A 26,970-nucleotide genomic window follows, 5' to 3' on the forward strand; every position below is an offset into this window, starting at 1 on the left:
TAATGTTTATAAGCTTGAATATGCCTTTATTACAAAGCATCAGTTCTTACCTTGTGCTTGTACCCAACACTCCTCTTCTTCTGCATCTCTGAGTATTTGTTTAGCTCACTCTGGTGTATAGGTCTTTTACATCTTTGGTTAAGTTTATTCCTAAGTACCTGATTTTTTTAGTTGATATGAAAAATGGTATCTTTTTCTTGAGTGTCTCGTCACTTTGTTCATTTCTAGCATATAGAAACATTAATGACTTATGTGCATTAATGTTGTATCCCGCTACTTTGCTAAATTTGTTTATTACCTCCAGTAGCTAGTATCATCAATTTCTCAGGGTTTTCCAGGTAGAAGATCATATCATCTGCAAACAATGACAGTTTACTTCTTCCTTTCTGATCTGGATGCCTTTTGTTTCTTTGTTCTTGCTGGATTGCCCTGGCTACCACTTCTAGCACAATATTGAATAACAGTGGTGACAGCGGGCGTTCTTGCCTTGTTCCTGATCTTAGAGGGAAGGCTTTCAGTCTCTCACCATTGAGTACTGTGCTGGCTGTGGGTTTTTCATGGATCGTCTTTATCATATTGAGGAAGTTTCCTTCAATTCCTACCTTTCAAAGTGTTTTTATCAGAAAGGGGTGTTGGATTTTGTCGAATGCTTTTTCAGCATCTATTGAGATGATCATTTGATTTCTCTCTTCTGATTTGTTAATGTGTTGTAATACATTGACTGATTTTCTTGTGTTGAACGATCCTTGCATGCCTGGAATGAACCCCATTTGGTCATGGTGTATGATTTTTTTAAGTTGTCTTTGGATTCGATTTGCAAGTTTTGTTGAGAATTTTTGCTTCTATATTCATTAGGGAGATTGCCCTATAGTTTTCCTTTTTTGTGGTGTCTTTGCCTGGTTTTGGTACTAGATTGATGTTAGCTTCATAAAATGTGTTAGGTAGTGTTGCATTTCCTTCGATGTTTTGGAAGAGTTTAAGTAAGACTGGTGTCAGTTCTTTTCGGAAAGTTTGGTAGAATTCTCCTGTGAAGCCATCTGGCCCTGGGCATTTATTTGTGGGAAATTTTTTGATGACTGATTGGCTCTCTTTGCTTGTGATTGTTTGGTTGAGGTCTTCTGTTTCTTCTCTGGTCAGTCTAGGTTGTTCATATGTTTCCAGGAAATTGCCCATTTCCTCTACATTATCCAGTTTGTTGGCATAGAGTTGTTGATAGTATCCTCTTATAACTTTTACATTTCTTTGGGATCCGCAGTAATGTCACCTTTCTCAGTCATTATTTTGTTTATCTGGGTCTTCTCTCTTTTTGATTTTGTCAGTCTACCTAGGGGCCTGTCAATCTTGTTGATCTTCTCAAAGAGCCAACTTTTGTTGTTATTTATTCTCTCTGTTGTTTTTTTGTTTTCTGTGTCATTTATTTGTGCTTTAATCCTTGTTCTTTCTTTTCTTCTTGGTTTAGGATTGGTTTGCTCCATTAGTTCTTTGTGTTTAGCTCTTTGTTCCTTTTTGATGTATGCGTTTAGTGCTATAAATTTCCCCCTCAGTACCGCTTTTGCTGCACCCCATAGGTTTTGGTGTGTTGTGTTCTTATTTTCATTTGTGTCCATACATTTAGCAGTTTCTCCTTCTGTTTCTTTTTTAACCCACTAATTGTTTAGGAGTGTGTTGTTTAACCTCCAGGTATTTGTGAATTTTCTTAGTCTCTGATGGTCATTGACTTCTAATTGTATTCCATTGTTGTCAGAGAATGTGCTTTGAATAATTTCAATGTTTTTAAGTTTATTGAGGCTTGTTTTATGTCCCAGTGTATGATCTATTCTGGAGAAAGTTCTGTGGGCACTAGAGAAGAATGTGTATCCTGGTGATTTAGGATGTAGTGTTCTATATATGTCTGTTAAATCCAATTCATTTGTCAGATTGTTTAGGTTTTCAGTTTCCTTATTGGTCTTCTGTCTGGTTGATCTATCTATAGGAGAGAGAGGTGTGTTGAAATCTCTCACAACTATTGTGGAAACATCAATTGCTTCCTTTAGTTTTGCCAGTGTTTGTCTCATGTATTTTGTGGCACCATGATTGGGTGCATAAACATTTACGATTGTTATTTCTTCTTGTTGAATTGCTCCTTTTATTAGTATGTAGTGGCCTTCTTTGTCTCTCATAACATCCTTGCATTTAAAGACTATTTTTCCTGAGATTATTATTGCTACTCCTGCTTTCTTTTGGCTGTAGCTTGCATGAAAAATTTTTTTCCATCTGTTCACTTTCAGTTTCTTTGTAATTGAAAAGATGATTCTCTTGTATGCAACATATTGATGGTTCATATTTTTTGATCCATTCTGCCATTCTATATCTTTTCATTGGGGAGTATAATCCATTTACATTCAACGTTATTACTGTGAAGGCATTTCTTGAATCAGCCATCGTATCCTTTGGTTTATGTTTGTCAGATATATTTTTCCCTCTCTGTCTTAATGTCCTTTAACGTACCTGTCCCAGTTTGGATGTATCGTGTCCCCCCAGATGCCATTATCTTTGATGTAATCTTATGTGGGCAGACCTATCAGTGTTAATTAGTTTGTAATTCTTTGAGTGTTTCTGTGGAGATGCGCCCCACCCAACTGTGGGTAATGACTCTGATTGGATAATTCCCATGGAGGTCTTGGCCTGCCCATTCAGAGTGGGTCTGAATTAAATTACTGGAGCACTATTTACAATCAGACAGAAGGAGCAAGCTAGTACAGCCAAGAGGAACACTTTGAAGAAAGCACAGGAGCTGCAGATGAGAGACACTTTGAAGATGACCATTGAAAGCAGACACATGTTCTGGAGAAGCTAAGAGGGGACAAACGCCCCAAGAGCAACTAAGATTGACATTTTTGAGGAACTGCAGCCTAGAGAGGAATGTCCTGGGAGAAAGCCATTTTGAAACCAGAATTTTGGAGCAGATGCCAGCCATGTGCCTTCCCAGCTAAGAGAGGTTTTCCAGACACTATTGGGCATCCTCCAGTGACGGTGCCGATTGTTGATGTGTTACCTTGGACACTTTATGGCCTTAAGACTGTAACTGTAACCAAATAAACCCCCTTTTATGAAAGCCAGTCCATCTCTCGTGTTTTGCCTTCCAGCAGCACTAGCAAACTAGAACAGTACCCATACTGAATCTCTTTAGGACTGAAGCTTTCTGCATCTCTCTCTCTCCTCTCTTTGTTTCTCTGTCGATAGGACTCCCTTTAGTATCTCAAGTAGGGCAGGTCTCTTGTTTGCAAATTCTCTCAGCATTTGTTTGTCTGTGAAAGATTTAAGCTCTCCCTCAAATTTGAAGGGGAGCTTTGCTGGACAAAGAATTTTTGGTTGGCAATTTTTCTCTCTCAGAATTTTAAATATGTCATGCCACTGCTTTCTGGCCTCCATGGTGGCCGCTGAGTGGTCATTACTTAGTCTTATGCTGTTTCCTTTGTAAGTGGTGAATTGCTTTTCTCTTCCTGCTTTCAGAACTTGCTCTTTCTCTTCAGTATTTGACAATCTGATGAGAATGTCTCGGAGTGGGTTTATTCGGATTTATTCGATTTGGACTTTACTGGGCATTTTGGCTTTGTGTATTTATCTTGTGTAGAAGGTTTGGGAAGTTTTCCCACAGCAATTTTTTTGAATGCTCTTCTTAGACCTTTACCCTCTCTTCCCCTTCTGGAACACCAGTGACTCTTATATTTGGAGGTTTTATATTATCTGTCATATCCCTGAGGTCCATTTGGATTCTTTCAGTTTTTTTCCCCATTCTTTCTTTTGTTCTTCCATTTTCTGTTCTGTTGTCCTCGAGGTCACTGATTTGCCATTCAGCTTCCTCTAGTCTTGTACTAGGAGTATCCAGAATCTTTTTTATTTGGTAAACAGTTTCTTTTATTTCCATAAGGTCATCTATTTTTTTATTTACTCTTGGAAGTTCTTCTTTATGCTCTTCTAGGGCCTTCTTCATGTCCTTTATATCCTGCGCCATGCTCTCGCTGTTTGTCTTTAGTTCTATGAGTAATTGCTCCAAGTATTGTGTTTCCTCTGATCTTTTGATTTGGGTGTTTGGGTCTGGGTTATCCATATCATTTGTTTTTTTCATATGCTTTAAAATTTTCTATTGTTTTTGGCCTCTTGGCATTTGCTTAACTTGAAAGGGTTCTTTTAGGATATGTAGACTGATCAAAACACTTATCTCTAATTTATCAGATCTACAGCTTGTTGGAATATACTTTCTCTAACTAACCAGCAGGCGGCGTCCGCGAGCCACCTAGTCCCCTCAAGCCAGTTCTCCCCACCTTTGTCTTTGTGATGAGTGGGGGTCTAATTCTTGTGGGGTCCAATTGGTGCACCAAGTTTGGGTGTGTTGTTGGTGCTGTCTGCCCTGAATGTGGGGCACGTGTCTGAGTGGTTAGGGAGGGAGGATGGCTTTAATAATCAAATCTCCCAGGTGTTCCCAGAGATTTAAAGCTGTTGCAATGGTCTAATCCTTCAGTTCAGTTTCACCACTGTTTGTCTCTGCCCTGACCCACAATTCCTTGTATTGGCTTATGGTCCCTGGGACTTGCGAGTGGGTTCCTCTTCCAAGCCGTGTTCTCCTAGGGCCTCTGCTGAGGGAAGACTGTGCTGCGTCTCAGGTGAGCACCGTCTCCCACGGGAAGTTGTGGGCCACAGGGCCTTGTAGGGATGTTCCCAGCCTGCTGAAAGGATGTCTGAATGGGGCGTGTTAATTTCCCCCTTTTCACACATCTCCATCTTCCCAGCTCCGGGACAGTTAGGTGTGGGTGCTGAAACGCTATTGTCTACGCCACATATTGTGGCCTGTACGTGTGTTGCTGGAAACACTTCCCATCACACTGGGTTGTTTGGCTTAGCTCTGGGTTGTGGTGCTGGCGCTGGGCAGGGGTGTTCCCAGCCCGCCGGGAATATGGCTATAAGGGGACGCCCCCATTTTCTTGGGAATTTATGGTGTTTAGCTAATTTTCTCAGCCACTAGACTTATTGCTTTGTCTGTCAGAGCTATTTTAGCTCTGCTGTGGCCTGGGCCCACATTGCAAGTCTTTGAGGCTTTCTGTAATGGGCTTCTTAGAGTAATTGTTTTAAAAAAAGAAGAAAAAGGAAAAGAAGAGCCCTCCTTGCAGATATAATGGGTTATTGAAATGCTTAGCAGCAAGGAGTTTAGGGCCATTAAGGAAAAGTCAAGAAAGCAGAGAAACCAGCTTTTCAGACAAGGGGCCTCGCCCTCTGGATTTGCATATGCACCTGATTCTGTTTGAGCCCTGCCCTTCTCCATATTATGTTCACTGAAACTCGAAAAAGTCTCTGTTTTTATTTTTGGGTTTTTTTTTTTTTTTTTTTTTTTTTTTTTGGCTGTTTATGGTAGTCCTATCTCCTCTCCGCCAGGCTGACTGTTCCCAGATTCTCTAGTGTCTGGTGTCAGTCTATCTGTGTTTGGAGTTTTTGATCAGTGGTCTGAGTTTTCAGTCAGAGCTGCAACTGTAGTTCTACCTCCTGCTTCCCAGCAGGAACGGCCCCTGCTCCTACGGGACTGTGCCTGGCAGGGAGGGCCATAGGTACCCTGACCATGAGAACTTACATATTTCGCTGATCTCAGCTATTCCGCACATTCGTGAGTGTTGTATGAAGTATGCCCAAAGTCAAATTGCTCTGCAGCATCTGGTCCACACAGTTCCTTGCTTTCTAGCTACTGCCCTGGAGCTGAAACTACAACCCCCACCTCAATACTCCGCCATCTTACCCTGCCGACCCCTCCCTCCTTTCTAATGCACCCTGAGTCCCAACCCCACCAAAGGAAAACACGTTACCAGGATCTTAAAACTCAGAAGACCTCTTTATTACACATCTACTAAAACTATTACATTTCTTTATTAAATTTTATTAAATTTTAAATTATATCAATAAATAGGGAAATCTGTATCTATCTGTCTGTCTATGTATAGGGAAAAATAGCTGGTATACAGCTGGTACACCAAAAATCCTAGTAGCTCCTATTATATTGGGTAGCCGTAGTAGTCAGCAATTTCCATATCTTTCTCTCTTTGAACGAAGAACTGCACTTTCCCCAAAGATGTGTATTTGGCAGCATTCTCACGCTCCTGTTGAGCCTTCCTCTTCATGGCCTCACGCTCTGGTCTCTGCTCTTCTGTGATGGGCTTTGACATCACCGGCTCAGGAACATTGGGCTTCCTCCACGGAATTGGTTGAGAGGCGAAATCTTGGAGTAGAAACTGGTTTTGAGGCTTGGGTGGGGACTGGAGCTTGGTCCCAGCAGTGGGAACAGGGTCCCGTTGGAAAGAAGTGCAGGAGGATGTTTTGTAGGGTGCAGGCCTCGAAACAGCAGGCTGACGAACGCTAGGCCTGGTAGGGTTGTTTAAACCTGGCCTGGTTGGGTTGGTCAAAATTGGCCGAGCTGGTCTGGCAGAGCCTGCCCAGGATGCACTGACAGGAGTTGGCCGCGATGGATTGACGGCAGTAGGTTGTGCTGAACTGGTAGAAACAGGGCGGGCGTGGTGAGCTACAGAAAGCCGACGTGAGGCCAGAGACTGTGGCCTCCGAGGAACAGGTCGAGTTGGAGGCTTGTCTATGGTCAGAAAAGGCAAAGGTATCAACTTGACCTTCCCAGGAGGTGGCCGCTCGTATTGGGATGGAGAGGAACACTCTTTCTCAGCACTGCCTTCTGCTTTCTGGGCTTTGACTTGAGTTTTCTCCGGACCTTTTCCCTCACGTGGAGTATCCAGCCCTGGTTTGTTAGCTGGGGGTGGCCGGTGGTGTTTGGTGGTGTTGGAATGTCCCAGAGTCTGAGAAGTAGGAAGTCCCCTTTTCTTATCAGTCTCCTTCCCCAGTGCATGAAAAACCTGTCCAGGTTCCAGCATGTGCATGCCCAGGCCACTTCGTGGCTTTTTAAAGCTCTCTTGGATGAATTCAGGTTGATTTTTCTTCCTCTTTCTCTTGGGAATGGTTGGCTTTTCTTCCCCCTTAACTTTGTTGCCTGTCTGCTTACTTTCTTCAGGTTTCTTGGAGTTGTTTTCTCTGGACCTTTTGGTCTTTTCCTGCCCATGGCCCTTAGTTATGCTGTTTCTGCTGGATGCTGTTTTCTGAGGTTTCCTGTTAGAAGTCTTGGCAGTAAGAGCCTTGTCACTGGCTGCAGCATTGCAGACAACCACTTCTTCCTCTAACAGGCACTCTGGGTTCTTTGGCTGGATTTTGGCCTTGGGAGCACCACTGATAGGGTCAGAGGCTTTGTGTTTGTTCTTCCTGATTTGCTCAGAGGGACCCTTTATCACACTTGACTTTTCCTGCACCTGATTTGCTTTGATGGTGTTGGTATCTTTGGCTTTCATTGCCTTGGGAACTTTAGACTGATCAAGGTCCTTCAAAGAATTGAAGAGCTGGGGGAGGTGAACATCCTCCACCGGTGTAGCAGTATCTGCAAGACCACTGCTAGACTCCATCCCATTTTCAAATGTCCCTTGGTCCTCAAGAACCGTGCTGTTCTTTCCAAGATTACCTTTTTCAGAACACGACTGCTCCTCTTGGCTGAGGGGATCAATGCAGGCCAGAAGCTGGTGAATATCAGGGATTTGTATGGGGAGGAGTGGAGAATCTTGATTTTCTTTTGTGACCTGGTAGACCTCCAGAGACTTTGAAAGCTTGGTTTTAATCTCATCCAATTCTGTTTGTTCCTGGCTTGGAGCTGGAGGCAGTGCAAGGAGATTACCAGAATTCTTGACGGGAGCTCTCACTGAAAAGTCTTCAAGCTCAGATTGTGGGTTACTTTCAAGTATCTGGATATTTCTCCTACTGCAGGACTTCGAGAATTCTGGAGTTTGTGTCAGACAAAATGTCTGACTTTGAAGTTGCAGGCCCAGGGAAGTCTCCATCCTCAGATAAGTTTCCATCACTACAAAGGAATCAAAGAAGAAGTCATGTCCTGGTAAGTGCAATGCTCCCCTGGACAGCAAAAACCTTCTATGACAGGTTGAGCAGACCTAGAGTGGCAAATTCTACAAGCTTATCTGAAGCACCATGGACAGGACCAGTCCTTAGTAAATAGGAGGCTGCTGTTCTTGTTTTGATGTGTGATCATTTGATGTCATTGCCTCTTGGCTTTGTTTGTATATCATAGGATCGTTATAAGTCAATTGAAGAGTGTGAATGTGATTGAAAAATTATGAAATGTTTTATAAAGCCTAGCATCCTCATATAGGGACCTTCCAATTGTCTCCACTCTTCTAAGAATAAGAACACTTAACCCCTTGGACTTGGAGAGGGAGTGGAGTTCTTTCTCCAAGAATGAAAAGCAAGGACAGATTTTGAGCCTGCTTGCTTTGAATAGGATCTCTGAATAGAAGATCTTAAATCCTGCTGTACATTCAGGAAGTGAGGGAAAATTAAAATGACACAATTGCAGTAGAAGCTCTGAAATGCCTTCCTGAAGAGACTAAAGCGATGGATCATGAAAGGGAGTTAATTATAGTGCATTGATGCAAGGAGTGTGATCATCTAGAGCAGTGAAAAATGTAGTATCCCTCAGCTTGCTCTTGTGTTTCTCTTGCACATAGCATAAGAGGCCATTATAGTGTGCCACCTATGTTAGGTGTTTTCAGAGTCTAAAAACATTGGAGAACCCTTAGCCAGGGTAGCGGTTAAATTCTCAGGGTTTAAGTCCTATGTGGATGTGGGCTCACCATTTTCCTGCTGCAGATTTGACCTCCCTGCTGAATGCTGAGCTTATTCCCCTCCCTTCTTGGGATACCAAATGTCATTGTGATACCAAATACCAAACTCTTTGTGATGGTTTTATGTGCTGGAGCAGTTGGGTACTAGTCTGTATTACCTACCTGTGCTCCCAACATGGGGCCAGACGTGCAGAAGATCCAGGTAGTCTGCTTCATACATTGTTCTCTGGCTAGAAGTAATCTCCCTGCCTTTTCTTGTACTCACCTTGAAAATTTGCTTCTGTGACAGGTTGAGCAGACATCGAGTGGCAAATTCTGGGCACCGACGCTGTTGGTAGGCCCTTTGTAGTTTCAACATCCTTCAGCACCATCATCATTTGTTGTTGAGAGGCAGTAGCCCTGCCTCCTGTGTATGACACACAGTCATATGTCTGCAGGTGGGGGCCAAGCTGTCCAGAGAGCAGGGTCCCCAGTGTGCCTTGATTATGGTAGTATGTCTGGCTCCCTTCCTGATAGGGAACTGACAGGGCATTTCCTTGATTTGGAATCTGAGATGTTCCCTGCACAAGGCTAGCAGACATTGATGGATGCCGAGGGTCCCCGATATTTTTGTCTGAAATTTTATCGTATTGTGCTGATACAGGCATGGAAGAAACAGCCATGTCCTGGTCAATGACAGTGACACTGAAGTCACGGAGGGAACATGATTTCTTCTCAGTGCTTCCTGTGTTGTCCCATCCAAAAATACCTGAACAGGAAGCAGCTGAAGTGGAGATCTGCCTCTGTCCAGAAACTCCAGACAGCATGGTTGTGCTAGAATGTTGGTTAAAGTAGGCACTAGCCACGAGTGGTTGGAAAGAGGTGCCAGAGGCTGATGGCAGTAGCCATGCCGAGCTGACGGGTTGTGCAGAGACCCTGGAGAAGTTGCAGGCACTGCCTGTTGGGGGAGCCGCATTGCTCACCACAGGAAGAGAGAGCTGCAGAGAATTTGGAGTTCCAGGCAAAGATGCTTTTTGGAAATTTTCTGTAGCAAACAAGAAGATGATGAAAAATCACTGAGACTGATAAACTTTCACTATATTTGAGGAACAGTAAAGTTAAGGTTGCAATCAGGAAACTTCTAATACCAGTACTCATTGAGATACGAATATCAAACTGTTTATGATGGTTGTAAGTGCTGGAGCAGTTGGGTAACATTCTGTATTACCTGCCTGTGCTCCGAACTTGAGCCCAGATGTGCAGAAGATCCAAGGAGTCTGGCTCGTACATTGTTCTCTGGCTAGAAGTACTCTCCCTGCCTTATCTTCCCCTTGAGCATTCATCGGTGTTGACCCATACACTCTTTCCTGGATTTGAACCTCTCTAGGACTAGCAAGTCCTCAGAGAATTTCTATCTTAACACTTATTTTATGAGGGAGGAAACTGAGTGTCAGTGAGGTGGGATGGCTTGTTCAAGTTCTCCTGTATGTTTGCAGCATTACCAGGTTATAGGACCTAGGCATCAGGACTGCCTTGATGGACTCTTTCTCTTAGCAGTAGACTGTCAGAAACTGGGAGAGACAGAGCTTTTAACAAAGGCATGCTTTGGGTTCATTTGCAAAGAGTACAGCTCTTGCCATTGTGATCTTCCGTGTCTTGTTTTGCTTGTACAATTTGTATGACATTTCCTGGAATTCATAAATAACCCAGTCCAGTTGGTAAACTCTTTTCAGGTTTCCCTTCTACTTCTAAGTCAAAATGACTACCTGAAAGGGGTTTCTCAAAAATTTTTTTTTAAAATAAAAGGTACTTAATCCCTTTGAGCTTTTGGCTCCTCATCTATAAAGTGGTTATAATAATAACAATTCATGAATGATTGAAGGTGATATATTATATATGATTTACATGGAGGAAGCAAAAATATGTTCTGGAAAGATAGACATAACCTATTAATAATGAAAAACATGTCACAGAACTAAAAAGAAATTTATAGATAAATGAAACTGAGGTATGTAGCAAGGGTCAAAACATAATGAATTTACTAAGAATGAATTTTCTTTACCATACACACAATATTATGAAAATGAACATTGCTACTCTACTCTGTTTTAGTGAATACTATCAAGCCAAAGCAGCCTACCAGAGAAGATGATTTTGAATGAATTTCTTACTAATACATACAGAGAAAAATGTATTAATAAACATTTCCCAGCAAGCAGAAAAATGAAGTAAATGTGAATGTATAGGTAGCCACAAACTATATAGATAAATATTTCAATAAAACAGGTACAAAGTAGAGAGCAAAATGACAAATGTCAAGGAATTCCATTATCATGCTCATTCATGATTCTCTGACAGTCACTTGCCAAGCAAGTAAAAAAGATATTCATCCTAAAAGGAATTGATACTTCAATTTAGTGTAGCCGGATAACAAGGAGAAAAGAAAACTTAACAATTATCTTGTAGGTTTTTCTGTTCATCCAAGAAACCTAGATTATAATCATCTTTTACATCCAGGAAAATGTTACACCCAAAGCCTAAAAAACAATCATCACTACTAGTATCTTTTTTTTTTTTTTTTTTTTTTTAAATTTCAACGAAAGGAAAGCCCAAAAACCTCCATAAAATTGCTTTAGATAATTGTGGAATTAGAGATCTGGGGGCTTGACTTTTTCTTCTTAGATAATTAAGGTTTAAAAATATGATGACTTTTGGCAAGTATGCTCTCCATTTAATTGCTGTAAAATTGAAAAGTATCGTTTCACTGGGAATTTGTCCTGATGTGAATGAATAGAGATTGCTTTTTTAAGCTTAATTTTATTTTTAAAAGGTAAAACACCTATGTTATTTAAAAATCAGAAGGAAATAAAAAGCATACACTGTAAACTATTCTCTCCACCTCTTCTTAGATAATCATTTTATCTGTTCCGTGTTTGTAGGCAGCATCATTTCTAAAACATAGTTCGAAAATGTTTATATTGAAAACTTTCAGGTGCCATCTGTGTTCAGAGAGGCCATAAGAAATAACTGATTTTTTAAAAAGTAAAGAGAAAAACTGACTGTGGTTATTCTGATAAGCTACTTTTTCTGGCGATAGTCGAAGCATTGTTGAAAACAACTTCACTTTTCTCAGCTCTGAGTAGATTTCATTTATGCTTTCTGCTTCTTTGGTTCTCCTTAAACATTCCACCCTAACTACCTTTTTCTCCTTGAGAACCCCCCAGACACTCTCTATCTCCTTCATTCTTACATTATCTCTTCTCTCTTGACTTCTGTTGTCTTGTGTTTGATGAAAACAGTCTTGAACCAACAGGGATTGGCATATCTGCCTCCTTATAGACCCGTTCTATTTTTCTCTCCTTATTTTCTCTTTTCACCTGTTTTACATGTGAAACTCCAAAATGTGTATGTGACTTTCTGAAACAGCAGAAATTTGAAATTCTACATTTGGAATATTAGTAGAGAGAGATCATGCGAGATGAAACAGCTTTCCTTAGTATATATTGCCAGTTTTTCACATCGCTTAGGTCTTCTCTCTATTTCTGTTGACCACTCTTAAGATGTCTTTGATTGCATTTTCTGTTTGTGTGCCCTTTAAAACTCAGTATTAGAAAATGAAGGGACCAACGAGATCAACCAATCTAACATCGTAATATAAGAGACAAGGACATGGATTCTGAGATTCAGTGACTTGTACAAAACTACATCGCTACTAGATGTCAATTCCAAACTGAAATTAGGTCTCCAGATTTCCAGTTCAATATTACTTCCTAGTATTCCACACTGTTTTCTCTTTACTATTAAATTTAGGGGAATATAAATCTGATGGAAAACATTTTAAACAGTTTCTTTCCTTACCTGACATGGTCAGAGAAGAGGAAACACCAACTGTGGCGAGAAGGGTTGAAGAGACGACGCTAGACGGTGAATGGCTGAAGCCAAACAGAGCACGTGTCCAGTAGGAAGGGCACTGGCCACTGGTCACGTGCGATGATCCCAGTTTATTTACAGACATCTCCATGGAAACCCCAAGATTCTACCAGATGGTGGGGGGTTTGGTGGGAGAATGAGGTCACAAACAGGTATATGATAGCCAATAGGGAGTTCAAATCCCCTGCAAGAAGATGGGATTGGGTGGAGGGTAGGAGAGCTTTAACAGCACCTCCATGGCCGAGCCGTGAGCAGGTGAAATCCAACAAGACAAAAGTGGCTTTCCCAGTTTTCCCCAGGTTCTTAGGCTAGATAAATCAGCTCAACATTTCTTGTAAATGTTCATTAGTATAGTTATCCAGTGGTTAATTACATTTTATATATTTTATATATAGTTACATAGTTATTCTTAGGGAAAAAAGGGACAGCTTAGGTAGAGCAATAGTAATGATTATGAAACAACATCAGTCTGACTGACTAGTGAACTTACTGCAGATTTTAAAGACCAAAGGAGGGAATTACAAAGCTTTTTTTTGAAATGGGTTGATGAGTACAGTGAAGTTTGGTGAGTGCATCTTGCAGGGAAAAATGTAGTCCCAGGTTCTTCTCTGTCAGTATCTTCTTGGATCCCACCATCCTTTAGCTGGGTTGGGCTGGGCCGGCTTGGACTTCCATCTCTCTTCTGCCTTCCTTTTATTTCCCTTTGTCTTAGGCATTATTTCTGAGGAAGCCTTGATCTTGCATTCTTAAATTCAAGGACATTACTTCATGTTAATTCCCAGAAGGGTCGTCTTCGAAAGCTTGATGCTTCTCAAAATGGATTCTCCCCATGAGAAGCAGACACCAGAGAGCTAGGAGAAACAGATGACTGCAAATCCTCCCTCTTCTGGCCTTTGGTCACCATTCTTTTATGTGTGATTTTCTACCTCTGGCTCTTGGGATCAGGCAGGTATCCTTCCATCCCACTCTTTTATACAACAGAGGCATTTGGGATACTTTTCCCATCCTTCCTTATAAATGTTCCAGCTGTGGCAGTTACTGTAGCCTCCTCCCCCTTACAAACAGCCACCATGGAATGTTAGGCCTCTAGGATTCTCTGTCTGCCACATTTGGGTACAAGGCCAGGCAACATGAAGTGGAGAAGAGAAAGAAGAGAAGAGAACATTAGAGGGGAATAGGGACCCGACAAGGTGAAGCAGCGGCACAGGAAAAAAGTATTCACAGGGGTTTACTTGTTTCTGTAGAAAACAAATCTACACACTTTGCCCTCATGGTGTAAATGTTCCACTATTTTTGTATTAACAGAACTTAGACAAACCAGTGTATTTTTTAAATGAATTTCTTTATTGTGAACTTTGCCATATATACATAACAGTGATAACTTTCAAAGTACGATTTAGCAATAGTTAAGAGAACAAACTTCAAAGAATGCCATGGGTCACCGTTCCACAAATTCAGCTGTTTCCAGTATTGTAAAATATAGCATACGTACAGAAAGATGTTAACTTTCAATGTATAACTCAACAAGCAGTTATATAGGTAATTTCAAAAATTGTTACGGGTTACAGTTCCACAGTTTCAGTTCTTTCCTTATTACGCAACATAGGGTATATACAGAAAGGTGAAGACTTTCAAAGCACGAGTAGCTAGAGCACAAATTTCAAAGGATGTTATAGGCTGCAGTTCCACCGTGTCATTTCCCTCCTTCCAGCTATTCCAACACCCCAGCATCTAAATATATGTGTATATAATTTTATAAAGTTCCTCTCACTTAATCTCTTTCTCTGTCTTCAGAGGTCTGTAGGCAGTGAGCCACCTAACTTGTTCATGTTGACAATATGGGGAAGGGGCCTGCATCTGATTGTTCCTTTTTTTTCATGATTTTTTTATTGTAGAATATAACATATATACATAAAAGGTGATAACTTTCCAAGTGCAACTTAACAAGTAGTTAGCAAATTTCAAAGGATGTTAAAGGTTACAATTCCACAGTTTCAGTTATTTCCTTAATATGAAATTTGACATACATACAGAAAAGGTAATATCTTTCAAAGTATGATTTAACTAGTAGATATATAGGATATTTCCAAAGTGATTATGATTTATAGTACCATACTTTCAGTCATTTCCTTATGGTGTAATCTAACATATATACCCAAAGGTATAGCTTTCAAATTACAATTTAACAAGTAGCTGTAGAACAATTTTCAAATGATGCTATGGGTTACAGTTCCACCATTTCAGTCCTTTCCTCCTAGCTGTTCTAATACCCTAGCAACTAAGGAAAAGATAATTATATAAAAATTAAGTATTCATAATCCTTTGTTAAATTCCATCTTGTGTGTTGCTACTCCTTCCTGTAGTTTAATCACTTTTCTGATCTTCAGGGATGTGTAGGCAGTGACCACCATAACCTGTTCATGTTGAAAAGGGGTGTCAACTTTATGAGCAAAGGGGACATATCTAGTTGATGTTCTTTAAGAGGCTATTGCCTCTGGCAAACCAGTATTTTTTAATTTAGCTAGATAGTTTGGCAACTGCCATGAATTCTGTGAACTAAAAAGAATACTCTTCAATGTATTTTTCTCATTTTGTTTTATGTCACATTACCTCCTTTATGTCATTCCTTGGTATGTTTGTAGGATATATAAAATGATTTTAAATGCTCTTGTCATCTGTGTGTTCATCTATGTGTTTTTTCTTTGTCAATGTATTTTTTGTTTATTTTTACTGTGATAACATATATACAACATAAAATTTCCCATTTTACCCACTTTCAAGTATACAGTTCAGTGGTATTAATGATATTCACAGTGTGTGCTCCCAACATCGTATGCCTTTAACAAAACTTTTCCAGAAATTCTATACGCATTAAACACAACGCCACGTTTCAGGGTCCCCGGCCCCTGGTAATCAGTAATCTATTTTCTGTCCTTATAAATTTGCATAATTGTATTATTTCATATAAGTGATCTAATACAATATCTGTCCTTGTGTGTGGCTGATTTCACTTAGTATCATGCCTTCCAGGTTCATGCATTTTGTAGTATGTATCACAACTTCATCCCTTTTCACGGCTGAAGAATATGCCATTATATGTATATACCACATTTTGTTCATACACTCTTCTGTGGATGGGGACATGGGTTGCTCCCACTTTTGGCTATTGTGAATAATGCTGCTCTGAACGTTAGTTTACAAGTATCTGTTTGAGTATCTACTTTTAACTGTTCTGGGTATATCCCTAGAAGTGGAGTTGCTGGGTCATATGGTGACTCTGTGTTTAACTTTCTGAGGAACTACCAAATTGTTTTCCACAGTGGCTGGATGATTTTTGCATTCCCACAATATACAAGGGTTCATATTTGTTTGAAACCTTGCCAATACCTGTTACTTTTGTTTATTCTTTGAAATAATAGACATTCTAGTGGATTTGAAATGGTGTCTTGTTTTGATTTGCATTTCCCTAATGGCTAATGATGTTGAGCATCATTTCACCTGCTTTGTGGCCTTTTGTATATCTTCTTTGGAGAAGAGTCTGTTCAAGTCCTCTGACCATTTTTAAATGTTTTTTTGTTGTGTGGTTGTGAAAGCCTTGTGGATCACACTCCCTTTAACCACTGTATGGATGGATGCATGAGTACAAAAATGGGGAAAAAAGCTGGGTGAAAAATAGCGTGGGAGGGGCCAATGAGTTGGGTGTTCTTTTTAACTTTTATTTTTTATTCTTATTTTTCCTTTTTCTGGTATTAGAAAAATGTTCAAAAAATAGATTGGGGTGATGAATGTAGAACTGTGTGATGGTACTGTGAACAGTTGATTTTTCGCTACATGTGATTGTATGATATGTTAATATGTCTCAATAAAACTGAATTAAAAAAACAAAACTAGAGAAAGCTAATACAGGAAAAAAAACAGGAGAACAAGAAAAGAGAACAAAGGAAGAGAATAAAACAAAACTAGGGGTTTAAGAAAGAAAAAATAGAAGGATGTCAACAGGTCGAACTACGTCAACTTCAGTTTTCTTTGACTGCAACATAAATAAGTTTTTTAAATGTGATTGCTTCTTCAGTTTCGCAGAACTGAAACTGCTTTTAGCAACCCATCAAACTTTGAAGAAGCAATCATTAGACAACCTACACCATGATCAAAACAAAAAACAATGGTGTTATATAGGATGTCTGCCAAGGACCCAGGCAAGCAAACAAAAGGATGCTGGTGAGTTGTAATTTGCCTTATCCTAGACCATCCATCAAACTGTAAAATTAAGAAAAAAAATGCTGTTGACACCTAGTGAATTTTTAAAATGACAAAACACCAATATTCTCTGTAGTAAATTAAACCATTCTCCTTTTATTTTGTACATAGTCACTGGACTGGTAGAAGGATAGAACTAGGAGAATTCATGCAACTTATATTCCTGGCTGTTTTCATTGTTGCAGTCTTTAGCTATAACTCTGGCTTACTTTCCAAAATATTTAGTACAGTACCTAGTAAGCAAGTCCACCAGATCCAACACTCAGCTCAATAACAGTGACATATTTTTCCAACACTCTTTCGCCCTGCTGAACCAGGAGTTAAGGGATAGGACACCCCATGAAATTGAGGCCGTAACAGTGCACAAGCACCAGAGTGTGCTACACAGAGAGTTCTAAACTTTCTAAAACCCTTACATCCATACTACCCAAACTACAAATTCAAGCATAGAGCAAGCGATGATATCAATTTCTGAATCAGAATACACTGAATATCATGCGTTGCCTGGAGAATGTACAAAATACTAGGTCATTTGAAAATGCCTGAGTATAAATTTTACCTCATAATTACCTCTCTACCTGGGCAGCATTTATTTGGCCACCACTGCTTAATATAACCCAGAGGCTCTATCTTTTTTGGCAAAAATATAGGTTTTCCTCAATAATTGAAATCACTAAGAGTTTGGGGATATAATTGGAAGTGAAACAGGCATGAGTCTGAAGAAGGTATGTATGTGGGGACCAAGATAAAAAGGAAACGGCATAATTATAAATTTTATGCCCTCCTGTTTGGATTCCCAGAAACTTTGGAATAAGTGTACAATACATCAACCAAATATGAGGCTTTATTTCTGAACCCTCATTTCTATTCCATTAGTCTATTTGTGTGTCCATGTGCCAGCACCACACTGTTGTAGTGACTTTTTTTTTTTTTTTATCATCATTTTATTGAGATATATTCACATACCACGCAGTCATACAAAACAAATTGTAATTTCGATTGTTTACAGTACCATTACATAGTTGTACATTCATCACCTAAATCAATCCCTGACACCTTCATTAGCACACACACAAAAATAACAAGAATAATAATTAGAGTGAAAAAGAGCAATTGAAGTAAAAAGAACACTAGGTACCTTTGTCTGTTTGTTTGCTTCCCCTACTTTTCTACACATCGATCCATAAACTAGACAAAGTGGAGTTTGGTCCTTATGGCATTCCCAATCCCACTGTCACCCCTCATAAGCTACATTTTTATACAACTGTCTTCGAGATTCATGGGTTCTGGGTTGTAGTTTAATAGTTTCAGGTATCCACCACCAGCTACCCCAATTCTTTAGAACCTAAAAAAGGTTGTCTAAAGTGTGCGTAAGAGTGCCCACCAGAGTGATCTCTCGGCTCGTTTTGGAATCTCTCTGCCACTGAAGCTTATTTCATTTCCTTTCACATCCCCCTATTGGTCAAGAAGATGTTCTCCATCCCACGATGCCGGGTCTACATTCCTCCCCGGGAGTCATATTCCACGTTGCCAGGGAGATTCACTTCCCTGGGTGTCTGATCCCACGTAGGGGGGAGGGCAGTGATTTCACCTTTCAAGTTGGCTTAGCCAGAGAGAGAGGGCCACATCTGAGCAACAAAGAGGCATTCAGGAGGAGACTCTTAGGCACAAATACAGGGAGGCCTAGCCTCTCCTTTGCAGCAACCGTCTTCCCAAGGGTAAAACTTATGGTAGAGGGCTCAACCCATCAAACCACCAGTCCCCTATGTCTGTGGTCATGTTAGCAACCATGGAGGTGGGGTAGGCGAATACCCCTGCATTCTCCACAGGCTCCTCAAGGGGGCACTACATCGTTTTTTGTTTTTTTTTTTTTTTTTTCCCTTGTTTGTCTTTTTTCTTTTTTTCTTTTTTTTAACTTTCCCTTCTTTTTTCAAATCAACTGTATGAAAAAAAAAAGTTAAAAAGAAAACAAAAAAAAACAAACATACAATAAAAGAACATTTCAAAGAGACCATAGCAAGGGAGTAAGAAAAAGACAACTAACCTAAGATAACTGCTTAACTTCCAACATGTTCCTACTTTACCCCAAGAAAGTTACATACTATAGCAACATTTCAGTGAACTTGTTCCTACTACATCCATCAGAAATTAACAGACCATAGTCATTTCTGGGCATCCCCAGAACGTTAAATAGCTTATCTGTTCTTCTTGGATTATTGTTCCCCCTTCCTTAATTGCTCTCTACTGCTAGTTCCCCTACATTCTACATTATAAACCATTTGTTTTACATTTTTCAAAGTTCACATTAGTGGTAGCATATAATATTTCTCTTTTTGTGCCTGGCTTATTTCGCTCAGCATTATGTCTTCAAGGTTCATCCATGTTGTCATATGTTTCACCAGATCATTCCTTCTTACTGCCGCGTAGTATTCCATCGTGTGTATATACCACATTTTATTTATCCACTCATCTGTTGATGGACATTTGGGTTGTTTCCATCTCTTGGCAATTGTGAATAATGCTGCTATGAACATTGGCGTGCAGATATCTGTTCGTGTCACTGCTTTCCGATCTTCCGGGTATATCCCGAGAAGTGCAATCGCTGGATCGAATGGTAGCTCTATCTCTAGTTTTCTAAGGAACTGCCAGACTGACTTCCAGAGTGGCTGAACCATTATACAGTCCCACCAACAATGAATAAGAGTTCCAATTTCTCCACATCCCCTCCAGCATTTGTAGTTTCCTGTTTGTTTAATGGCAGCCATTCTAACCGGTGTTAGATGGTATCTCATTGTGGTCTTAATTTGCATCTCTCTAATAGCTAGTGAAGCTGAACATTTTTTCATGTGTTTCTTGGCCATTTGTATTTCCTCTTCAGAGAACTGTCTTTTCATATCTTTTGCCCATTTTATAATTGGGCCGACTGTACTATTGTCATTGAGTTGTAGGATTTCTTTGTATATGCAAGATATCAGTCTTTTGTCAGATACATGGTTTCCAAAATTTTTTCCCATTGAGTTGGCTGCCTCTTTACCTTTTTGAGAAATTCCTTTGAGGTGCAGAAACTTCTAAGCTTGAGGAGTTCCCATTTATCTATTTTCTCTTTTGTTGCTTGTGCTTTGGGTGTAAAGTCTAGGAAGTGGCCTCCTAATACAAGGTCTTGAAGATGTTTTCCTACATTATCTTCTAGGAGTTTAATGGTACTTTCTTTTATATTGAGATCTTTGGTCCATTTTGAGTTAATTTTTGTGTAGGGGGTGAGGTAGGGGTCCTCTTTCATTCTTTTGGATATGGATATCCAACTCTCCCAGCCCCATTTGTTGAAAAGACCATTATGGCTCAGTTCGGTGACTTTGGGGGCCTTATCAAAGATCAGTCGGCCATAGATCTGAGGGTCTATCTCTGAATTCTCAATTCGATTCCATTTATCTATATGTCTATCTTTGTGCCAGTACCATGCTGTTTTGGCAACTGTGGCTTTATAATAAGCTTCAAAGTCAGGGAGTGTAAGTCCTCCCACTTCGTTTTTCTTTTTTAAAGTGTCTTTAGCAATTCGAGGCATCTTCCCTTTCCAAATAAATTTGATAACTAGCTTTTCCAAGTCTGCAAAGTAGGTTGTTGGAATTTTGATTGGGATTGCATTGAATCTGTAGATGAGTTTGGGTAGAATTGACATCTTAATGACATTTAGCCTTCCTATCCATGAACATGGAATATTTTTCCATCTTTTAAGGTCCCCTTCTATTTCTTTTAGTAGAGTTATGTAGTTTTCTTTGTATAGGTCTTTTACATCTTTGGTTAAGTTGATTCCTAGGTACTTGATTTTTTAGTTGCTATTGAAAATGGTATCTTTTTCTTGAGTGTCTCTTCAGTTTGTTCATTTCTAGCATATAGAAACATTACTGACTTATGTGCATTAATCTTGTATCCCGCTACTTTGCTAAATTTGTTTATTAGCTCTAGTAGCTGTATCGTTGATTTCTCAGGGTTTTCTAGATATAAGATCATGTCATCTGCAAACAATGACAGTTTTACTTCTTCTTTTCCAATTTGGATGCCTTTTATTTCTTTGTCTTGCCGGATTGCCCTGGCTAGCACTTCCAGCACAATGTTGAATAACAGTGGTGACAGCGGGCATCCTTGTCTTGTTCCTGATCTTAGAGGGAAGGCTTTCAGTCTCTCACCATTGAGTACTATGCTGGCTGTGGGTTTTTCATATATGCTCTTTATCATGTTGAGGAAGTTTCCTTCAATTCCTACCTTTTGAAGTGTTTTTATCAAAAACGGATGTTGGATTTTGTCAAATGCTTTTTCAGCATCTATTGAGATGATCAATTGATTTTTCCCTTTCGAGTTTTTAATGTGTTGTAATACATTGATTGTTTTTCTTATGTTGAACCATCCTTGCATGCCTGGAATGAACCCCACTTGGTCATGGTGTATGATTTTTTTAATGTGTCTTTGGATTCGATTTGCAAGTATTTTGTTGAGGATTTTTGCATCTATATTCATTAGGGAGATTGGCCGGTAGTTTTCCTTTTTTGTAGCATCTTTGCCTGGTTTTGGTATTAGATTGATGTTAGCTTCATAAAATGAGTTAGGTAGTGTTCCATTTTTTTCAATGTTTTGAAAGAGTTTGAGTAAGATTGGTGTCAGTTCTTTCTGGAAAGTTTGGTAGAATTCCCCTGTGAAGCCATCTGGCCCTGGGCATTTATTTGTTGGAAGATTTTTGATGACTGATTGGATCTCTTTGCTTGTGATGGGTTGGTTGAGGTCTTCTATTTCTTCTCTGGTCAGTCTAGGTTGTTCATATGTTTCCAGGAAATTGTCCATTTCTTCTCCATTATCCAGTTTGTTGCCATACAGTTGTTCATAATATCCTCTTATAATTTTTTTAATTTCTTCAGGATCTGCAGTTATGTCACCTTTTTCATTCATTATTTTGTTATATGGGTCTTCTCTCTTTTTGATTTTGTCAGTCTAGCTAGGGGCTTGTCAATCTTGTTGATCTTCTCAAAGAACCAACTTTTGGTGATATTTATCCTTTCTATTGTTTTTTTGTTCTCTATGTCATTTATTTCTGCTTTAATCCTTGTTATTTCTTTTCTTGTACTTGGTTTAGGATTGGTTTGCTGTTCATTTTCTAGCTTCTTCAGTTGATCCATTAGTTCTTTGATTTTGGCTCTTTCTTCCTTTTTAATATATGCGTTTAGTGCTATAAATTTCCCCCTTAGCACTGCTTTTGCTGCATCCCATAGGTTTTGGTATGTTGTGTTCTCATTTTCATTCGTCTCTATATATTTAGCAATTTCTCTTGCTATTTCTTCTTTAACCCACTGATTGTTTAGGAGTGTGTTGTTTAACCTCCAGGTATTTGTGAATTTACTAAGTCTCTGATGGTTATTGACTTCTAATTGTATTCCATTGTGGTCAGAGAATGTGCTTTGAATAATTTCAATCTTTTTAAATTTATTGAGGCTTGTTTTATGTCCCAGCATATGATCTATTCTGGAGAAAGTTCCGTGAGCACTAGAAAAGTATGTGTATCCTGGTGATTTGGGATGTAATGTCCTGTAGATGTCTGTTAAATCTAATTCATTTATCAGATTGTTTAGGTTTTCAATTTCCTTATTGGTCTTCTGTCTGGTTGATCTATCTATAGGAGAGAGTGATGTGTTGAAGTCTCCCACAATTATTGTGGAAACATCAATTGCTTCCTTTAGTTTTGCCAATGTTTCTCTCATGTATTTTGTGGCACCTTGATTGGGTGCATAGACATTTACGATTGTTATTTCTTCTTGCTGAATTGCCCCTTTTATTAGTATGTAGTGGCCTTCTTTGTCTCTCAAAACATCCCTGCATTTGAAGTCTATTTTATCTGAGATTAATATTGCTACACCTGCTTTCTTTTGGCTGTAGCTTGCATGAAATATTTTTTTCCATCCTTTCACTTTCAGTTTCTTTGTGTCCCTGTGTCTAAGATGAGTCTCTTGTATGCAACATATTGATGGTTCATTTTTTTTGATCCATTCTGCGAATCTATATCTTTTAATTGGGGAGTTTAATCCATTTACATTCAACGTTAAAACCGTGAGGCATTTCTTGAATCGGCCATCTTATCCTTTGGATTATGTTTGCCATATTTTTCCCTCTCTCTATTAATATCCTTTATTGTACCCATACCGAATCTCTTAGTACTGAACCTTTCTCCAAGTCTCTCTGTCCTGTCTTTGTTTCTCTGTCTGTAGGGCTCCCTTTAGTATCTCCAGTAGGGCAGGTCTCTTGTTAGCAAATTCTCTCAGCATTTCTTTGTCTGTGAAAAATTTAAGCTCTCCCTCAAATTTGAAGGAGAGCTTTGCTGGATAAAGTATTCTTGGCTGGAAATTCCTCTCACTCAGAATTTTAAATATATCGTGCCACTGCCTTCTTGCCTCCATGGTGGCTGCTGAGTAGTCACTACTTAGTCTTATGCTGTTTCCTTTGTATGTGGTGAATTGCTTTTCTCTTGCTGCTTTCAGAACTTGCTCCTTCTCTTCTATGTTTGACAGTGTGATCAGTATATGTCTCGGAGTGGGTTTTTTTGGATTTATTCTATTTGGAGTTCGCTGAGCATTTATGATTTGTGTATTTATGTTGTTTAGAAGATTTGGGAAGTTTTCCCCAACAATTTCTTTGAATACTCTTCCTAGACCTTTACCCTTTTCTTCCCCTTCTGGGACACCAATGAGTCTTATATTCGGACGTTTCATATTATCTATCATATCCCTGAGGTCCATTTCGAGTTTTTCAATTTTTTTTCCCCATTCTTTCTTTTATGTTTTCATTTTCCATTCTGTCATCTTCCAGGTCACTGATTCGTTGTTCAACTTCCTCTAGTCTTGTACTATGAGTGTCCAGAATCTTTTTAATTTGGTCAACAGTTTCTTTAATTTCCATAAGATCATCCATTTTTTTATTTAGTCTTGCAATGTCTTCTTTATGCTCTTCTAGGGTCTTCTTGATTTCCTTCATATCCCGTACTAGGGTCTCATTGTTCATCTTTAGTTCTTTGAGTAGCTGCTCTAGGTGTGTCTCTTCTGGTCTTTTGATTTGGGTGCTTGGGCTTGGGTTATCCATATCGTCTGGTTTTTTCATATGCTTTATAATTTTCTGTTGTTTTTGGCCTCGTGGCATTTGCTGACCTTGATAGGGTTCTTTTAGGGTTTGTAGACCAGTTGAAGTCCTTATCTCTAATTTATCAGATCTACAGCTTCGTGGAGTACACTTTCTCTAACTAACCAGCAGGTGGCGTCCACGAGCCACCTGTTCTCCACAAGCCAGATCTCCCCTGCTTAGCCTTTTTGGTGAGTGGGGGAGTGAGTCTTGTGGGGCCCAATTGGTGTCCCAAGCTTGCGTGTGTAGTTGGTGTTGCCTGCCCTGTATGTGGGGCGTGTTTCTGGGCAGTCGGGGAGGGGGGGTGGCCCTAACAATCAAATCTCCCTGATGATCCTAGAGTTTTAAAGCTACTGCAATAGTCTAATCCTTCAGTTCAGTCCTGCCACAGTTTGTCTCTGCCACTGACCCACAAGTCTTTGGTATTGGCGTATGGCTCTTGAGACTTGCAAGTGGGCCCCTCTTCCAGGCTGTGCACCCCGGGTCCTCTGTTGAGGGATGACTGTGCTATGTCGCAGGTGAGTGCCGTCCCTCCAGGGCAGTTCTGGGCTGCTGGGCTGTGTTGGGAGGCTCCCAGTCTGCTCAAATGATGGCTGAATGGGGCTCTGTTAATTCACACTGCTCCCCCTTCCCAGCTCTGGGACATTCAGCTGAGGTTGCAGGGAAGGCTAATGTCCACGCCCAGTTTTGTGGTGTGTGCCTGTTATTTGAAGCACTTCCGTCACACTGGGTTGTCTGGGGCAGCTCTGGGCTATGGGGCTGGCAATGGGCAGGAGTGTTTCCTGTCCACCAGGATGGTGGCTGTGAGCGGACACCCCCCTTTTCTTGGGAAGTTGTGTTGTTTAGTGAATTTTCTCAGCCACTGGATTATTGCCTTTTGTCTCAGAGCTCTCTTAGTTCTGCTCTTGACTTGACGTGCCCAAATTTCAATTCTTTGAAGCTTTCTGTATTGAGCTTCTTAGAGTAATTGTTTTAGAAAAAGCAAAAAGGATTTAAAAAAAAAAAAAAAAAAAAAAAAAAACGGCCCCTCCTCAGAGATCTAATGGGTTATTGAAATGCTAATAGACAAAGCAACCAGGGCCATTAAGGAAAAGTGCCCAGGGCAGAGAGATCAGCCTTGCTTCGGGATTTGCATATGCGCCTCAAGGCCTGATCTCCGCCCTTCCCCTTTCTGTGTTCACCAGAACTCCAAAAATCCTCTGCTTTTATTTTGGAGTTTTTCGTGTTGTTTTTTTCCTATGCCTGTCTCCTCTCTGCTGGGCTGGCTGCTCTCAGAGTCTCTGGTGTCTGGCCTCAGTCTATCTATGGTTGGAGTTTGAATCAGTAGAATGAGTTTCCGGTAAGAGCAGCCACTGCAATTCTCCCTTCTCCTTCCTGGAGCTGACAGCCCCTCCTCCCCCGGGACTGAGCCTGGCAGGGAGGGGCGCGGGTCCCCTGGCCGCAAAAACTTACAGATTTCGCTGATCTCAGCAGTTCCACGTTTTCATGAGTGTTGTATGAAGTATGCCCAAAGACAGATTGCTCTGTGGTGTCCAGTCCACGCAGTTCCTGGCTTTTTACCTACTTTCCTGGAGGAGTAACTAAAACATACAGCTCACCAGTCTACCATCTTGCCCCTCAGGCCTTATTAAATACCTTAATAATAGGAGAACAGCGAACAGTAATAGAAAAAGCAAAGCAAGAAAAAGATTTTTTTTAAAAAAAGAGAAAATCCTGACAACCCAGTGTATGTGTAAGCAAATTTAGCAGCACCAGTAAGAGATCCTGAATGGAATCTGTAGTGACTTTTTAGGGCCCCTTTTCCTTCCATATGAATTTGGTGATTGTCTTTTCCATTTTTGGAATAGTATGTATTTTACATGTGCAAGTCCTTTACATCTTTGGTTAAATTGATTCCCGGATATTTTATTTGTTTTGTTGCTATTGTGAAAAGAGTTGTTTTCTTGATTTTCTTTTTGGATTGTTCATTGATGGTTTGTAGAAATACCACTATTTTTTAGTGTTGATCTTGTGTCCCACCGCTTTGCTGAATTTATCTATTAGATCTAGTAGGTTTCTTGTAGATTCTTTGTGATTTTATATATGTAGGATCATGTCTTCTGTGAATAGGGATAATTTTACTTCTTCCCTTTAAGTCTGGATGACTTTTATTTCTTTTTTTTTTTTTTTTTTTTTGCCTCCTTGCTCTGGCTGGAACTTAGAACTTCCAATGAAATGTTGAAGATCAGTGGTGAAACTGAGAATCCTTGACTTATTGTTCTTAGGCGGAAAGCTTTCAGTCTTTCACCATTAAGTGTGCTGTTTGCTTTGGTTTATCAATGTATTTTTTTAAGGAACCCAACATTGTAAAACATATTGCATGTTTTTTTCCTGATGATTGTTTATTACAAAGCATCTTGAACTAACCTGACATAAAAGATTTTTTGGAAAAGCTTTCAAAGGGATCTGTGAAAAAAGGAATTTTGGTGAGTTTTACAGTGTACCCAGGTATAAGGAACACATGTGCAGTCAGCCCTACTTGGCCTGCCTTGCCTTTGTCTTTGTTCCCATCATTAGTGCTTTTCTAACTCAGTTCTCTTATGACTGTCATAAAGTGAGCTAGGGCTGGGTTGCTAATGATTTCTTGTGGAATTGGCTGCTTTGGGGGAAGAAATCAATGGATCTAATCATTTTTCTTTATGGTAAGCTTATAGAAATACTTAGATTTCTCTGGGGACTTTTCTAGAGCAAGAAGATAGTGTCATGGATGGGACCTGGAAAGAAAATTAGTTCATGTGTAGGCCTGTTTTTCCTCTCTTCTGATGATGCTTCTATGATCATGAGACATGATTTGTTTCAGGAATGGGGAGTGATGTTTCTCCGGGAAGAAAACTTCATACCTCAGGTGGCTTACTTCCATGATTCCGGTAAGTACTGTGAGATTAACAACATATACTAAATATCTGCA

General features: G+C 39.9%; 1 protein-coding gene across 1 annotated transcript; it reads right to left on the reverse strand.

Annotated features, from left to right (window-relative positions):
- Positions 1-5,972: 5,972 nt before the first annotated feature.
- Positions 5,973-12,705, reverse strand: LOC119512841 (uncharacterized protein C2orf78-like). The gene is made up of 3 exons (XM_037807625.1): positions 12,543-12,705; positions 8,971-9,729; positions 5,973-7,927 (listed from the first exon to the last, which is right to left on the reverse strand). Exons 1-3 carry the CDS (start codon positions 12,703-12,705, stop codon positions 6,018-6,020), a joined length of 2,832 nt encoding a protein of 943 aa, XP_037663553.1. The 3' UTR covers positions 5,973-6,017.
- Positions 12,706-26,970: the final 14,265 nt, after the last annotated feature.

The sequence above is a fragment of the Choloepus didactylus genome, chromosome 17, assembly GCF_015220235.1.
Source record: "Choloepus didactylus isolate mChoDid1 chromosome 17, mChoDid1.pri, whole genome shotgun sequence".
Lineage (NCBI taxonomy): Eukaryota > Metazoa > Chordata > Mammalia > Pilosa > Megalonychidae > Choloepus > Choloepus didactylus.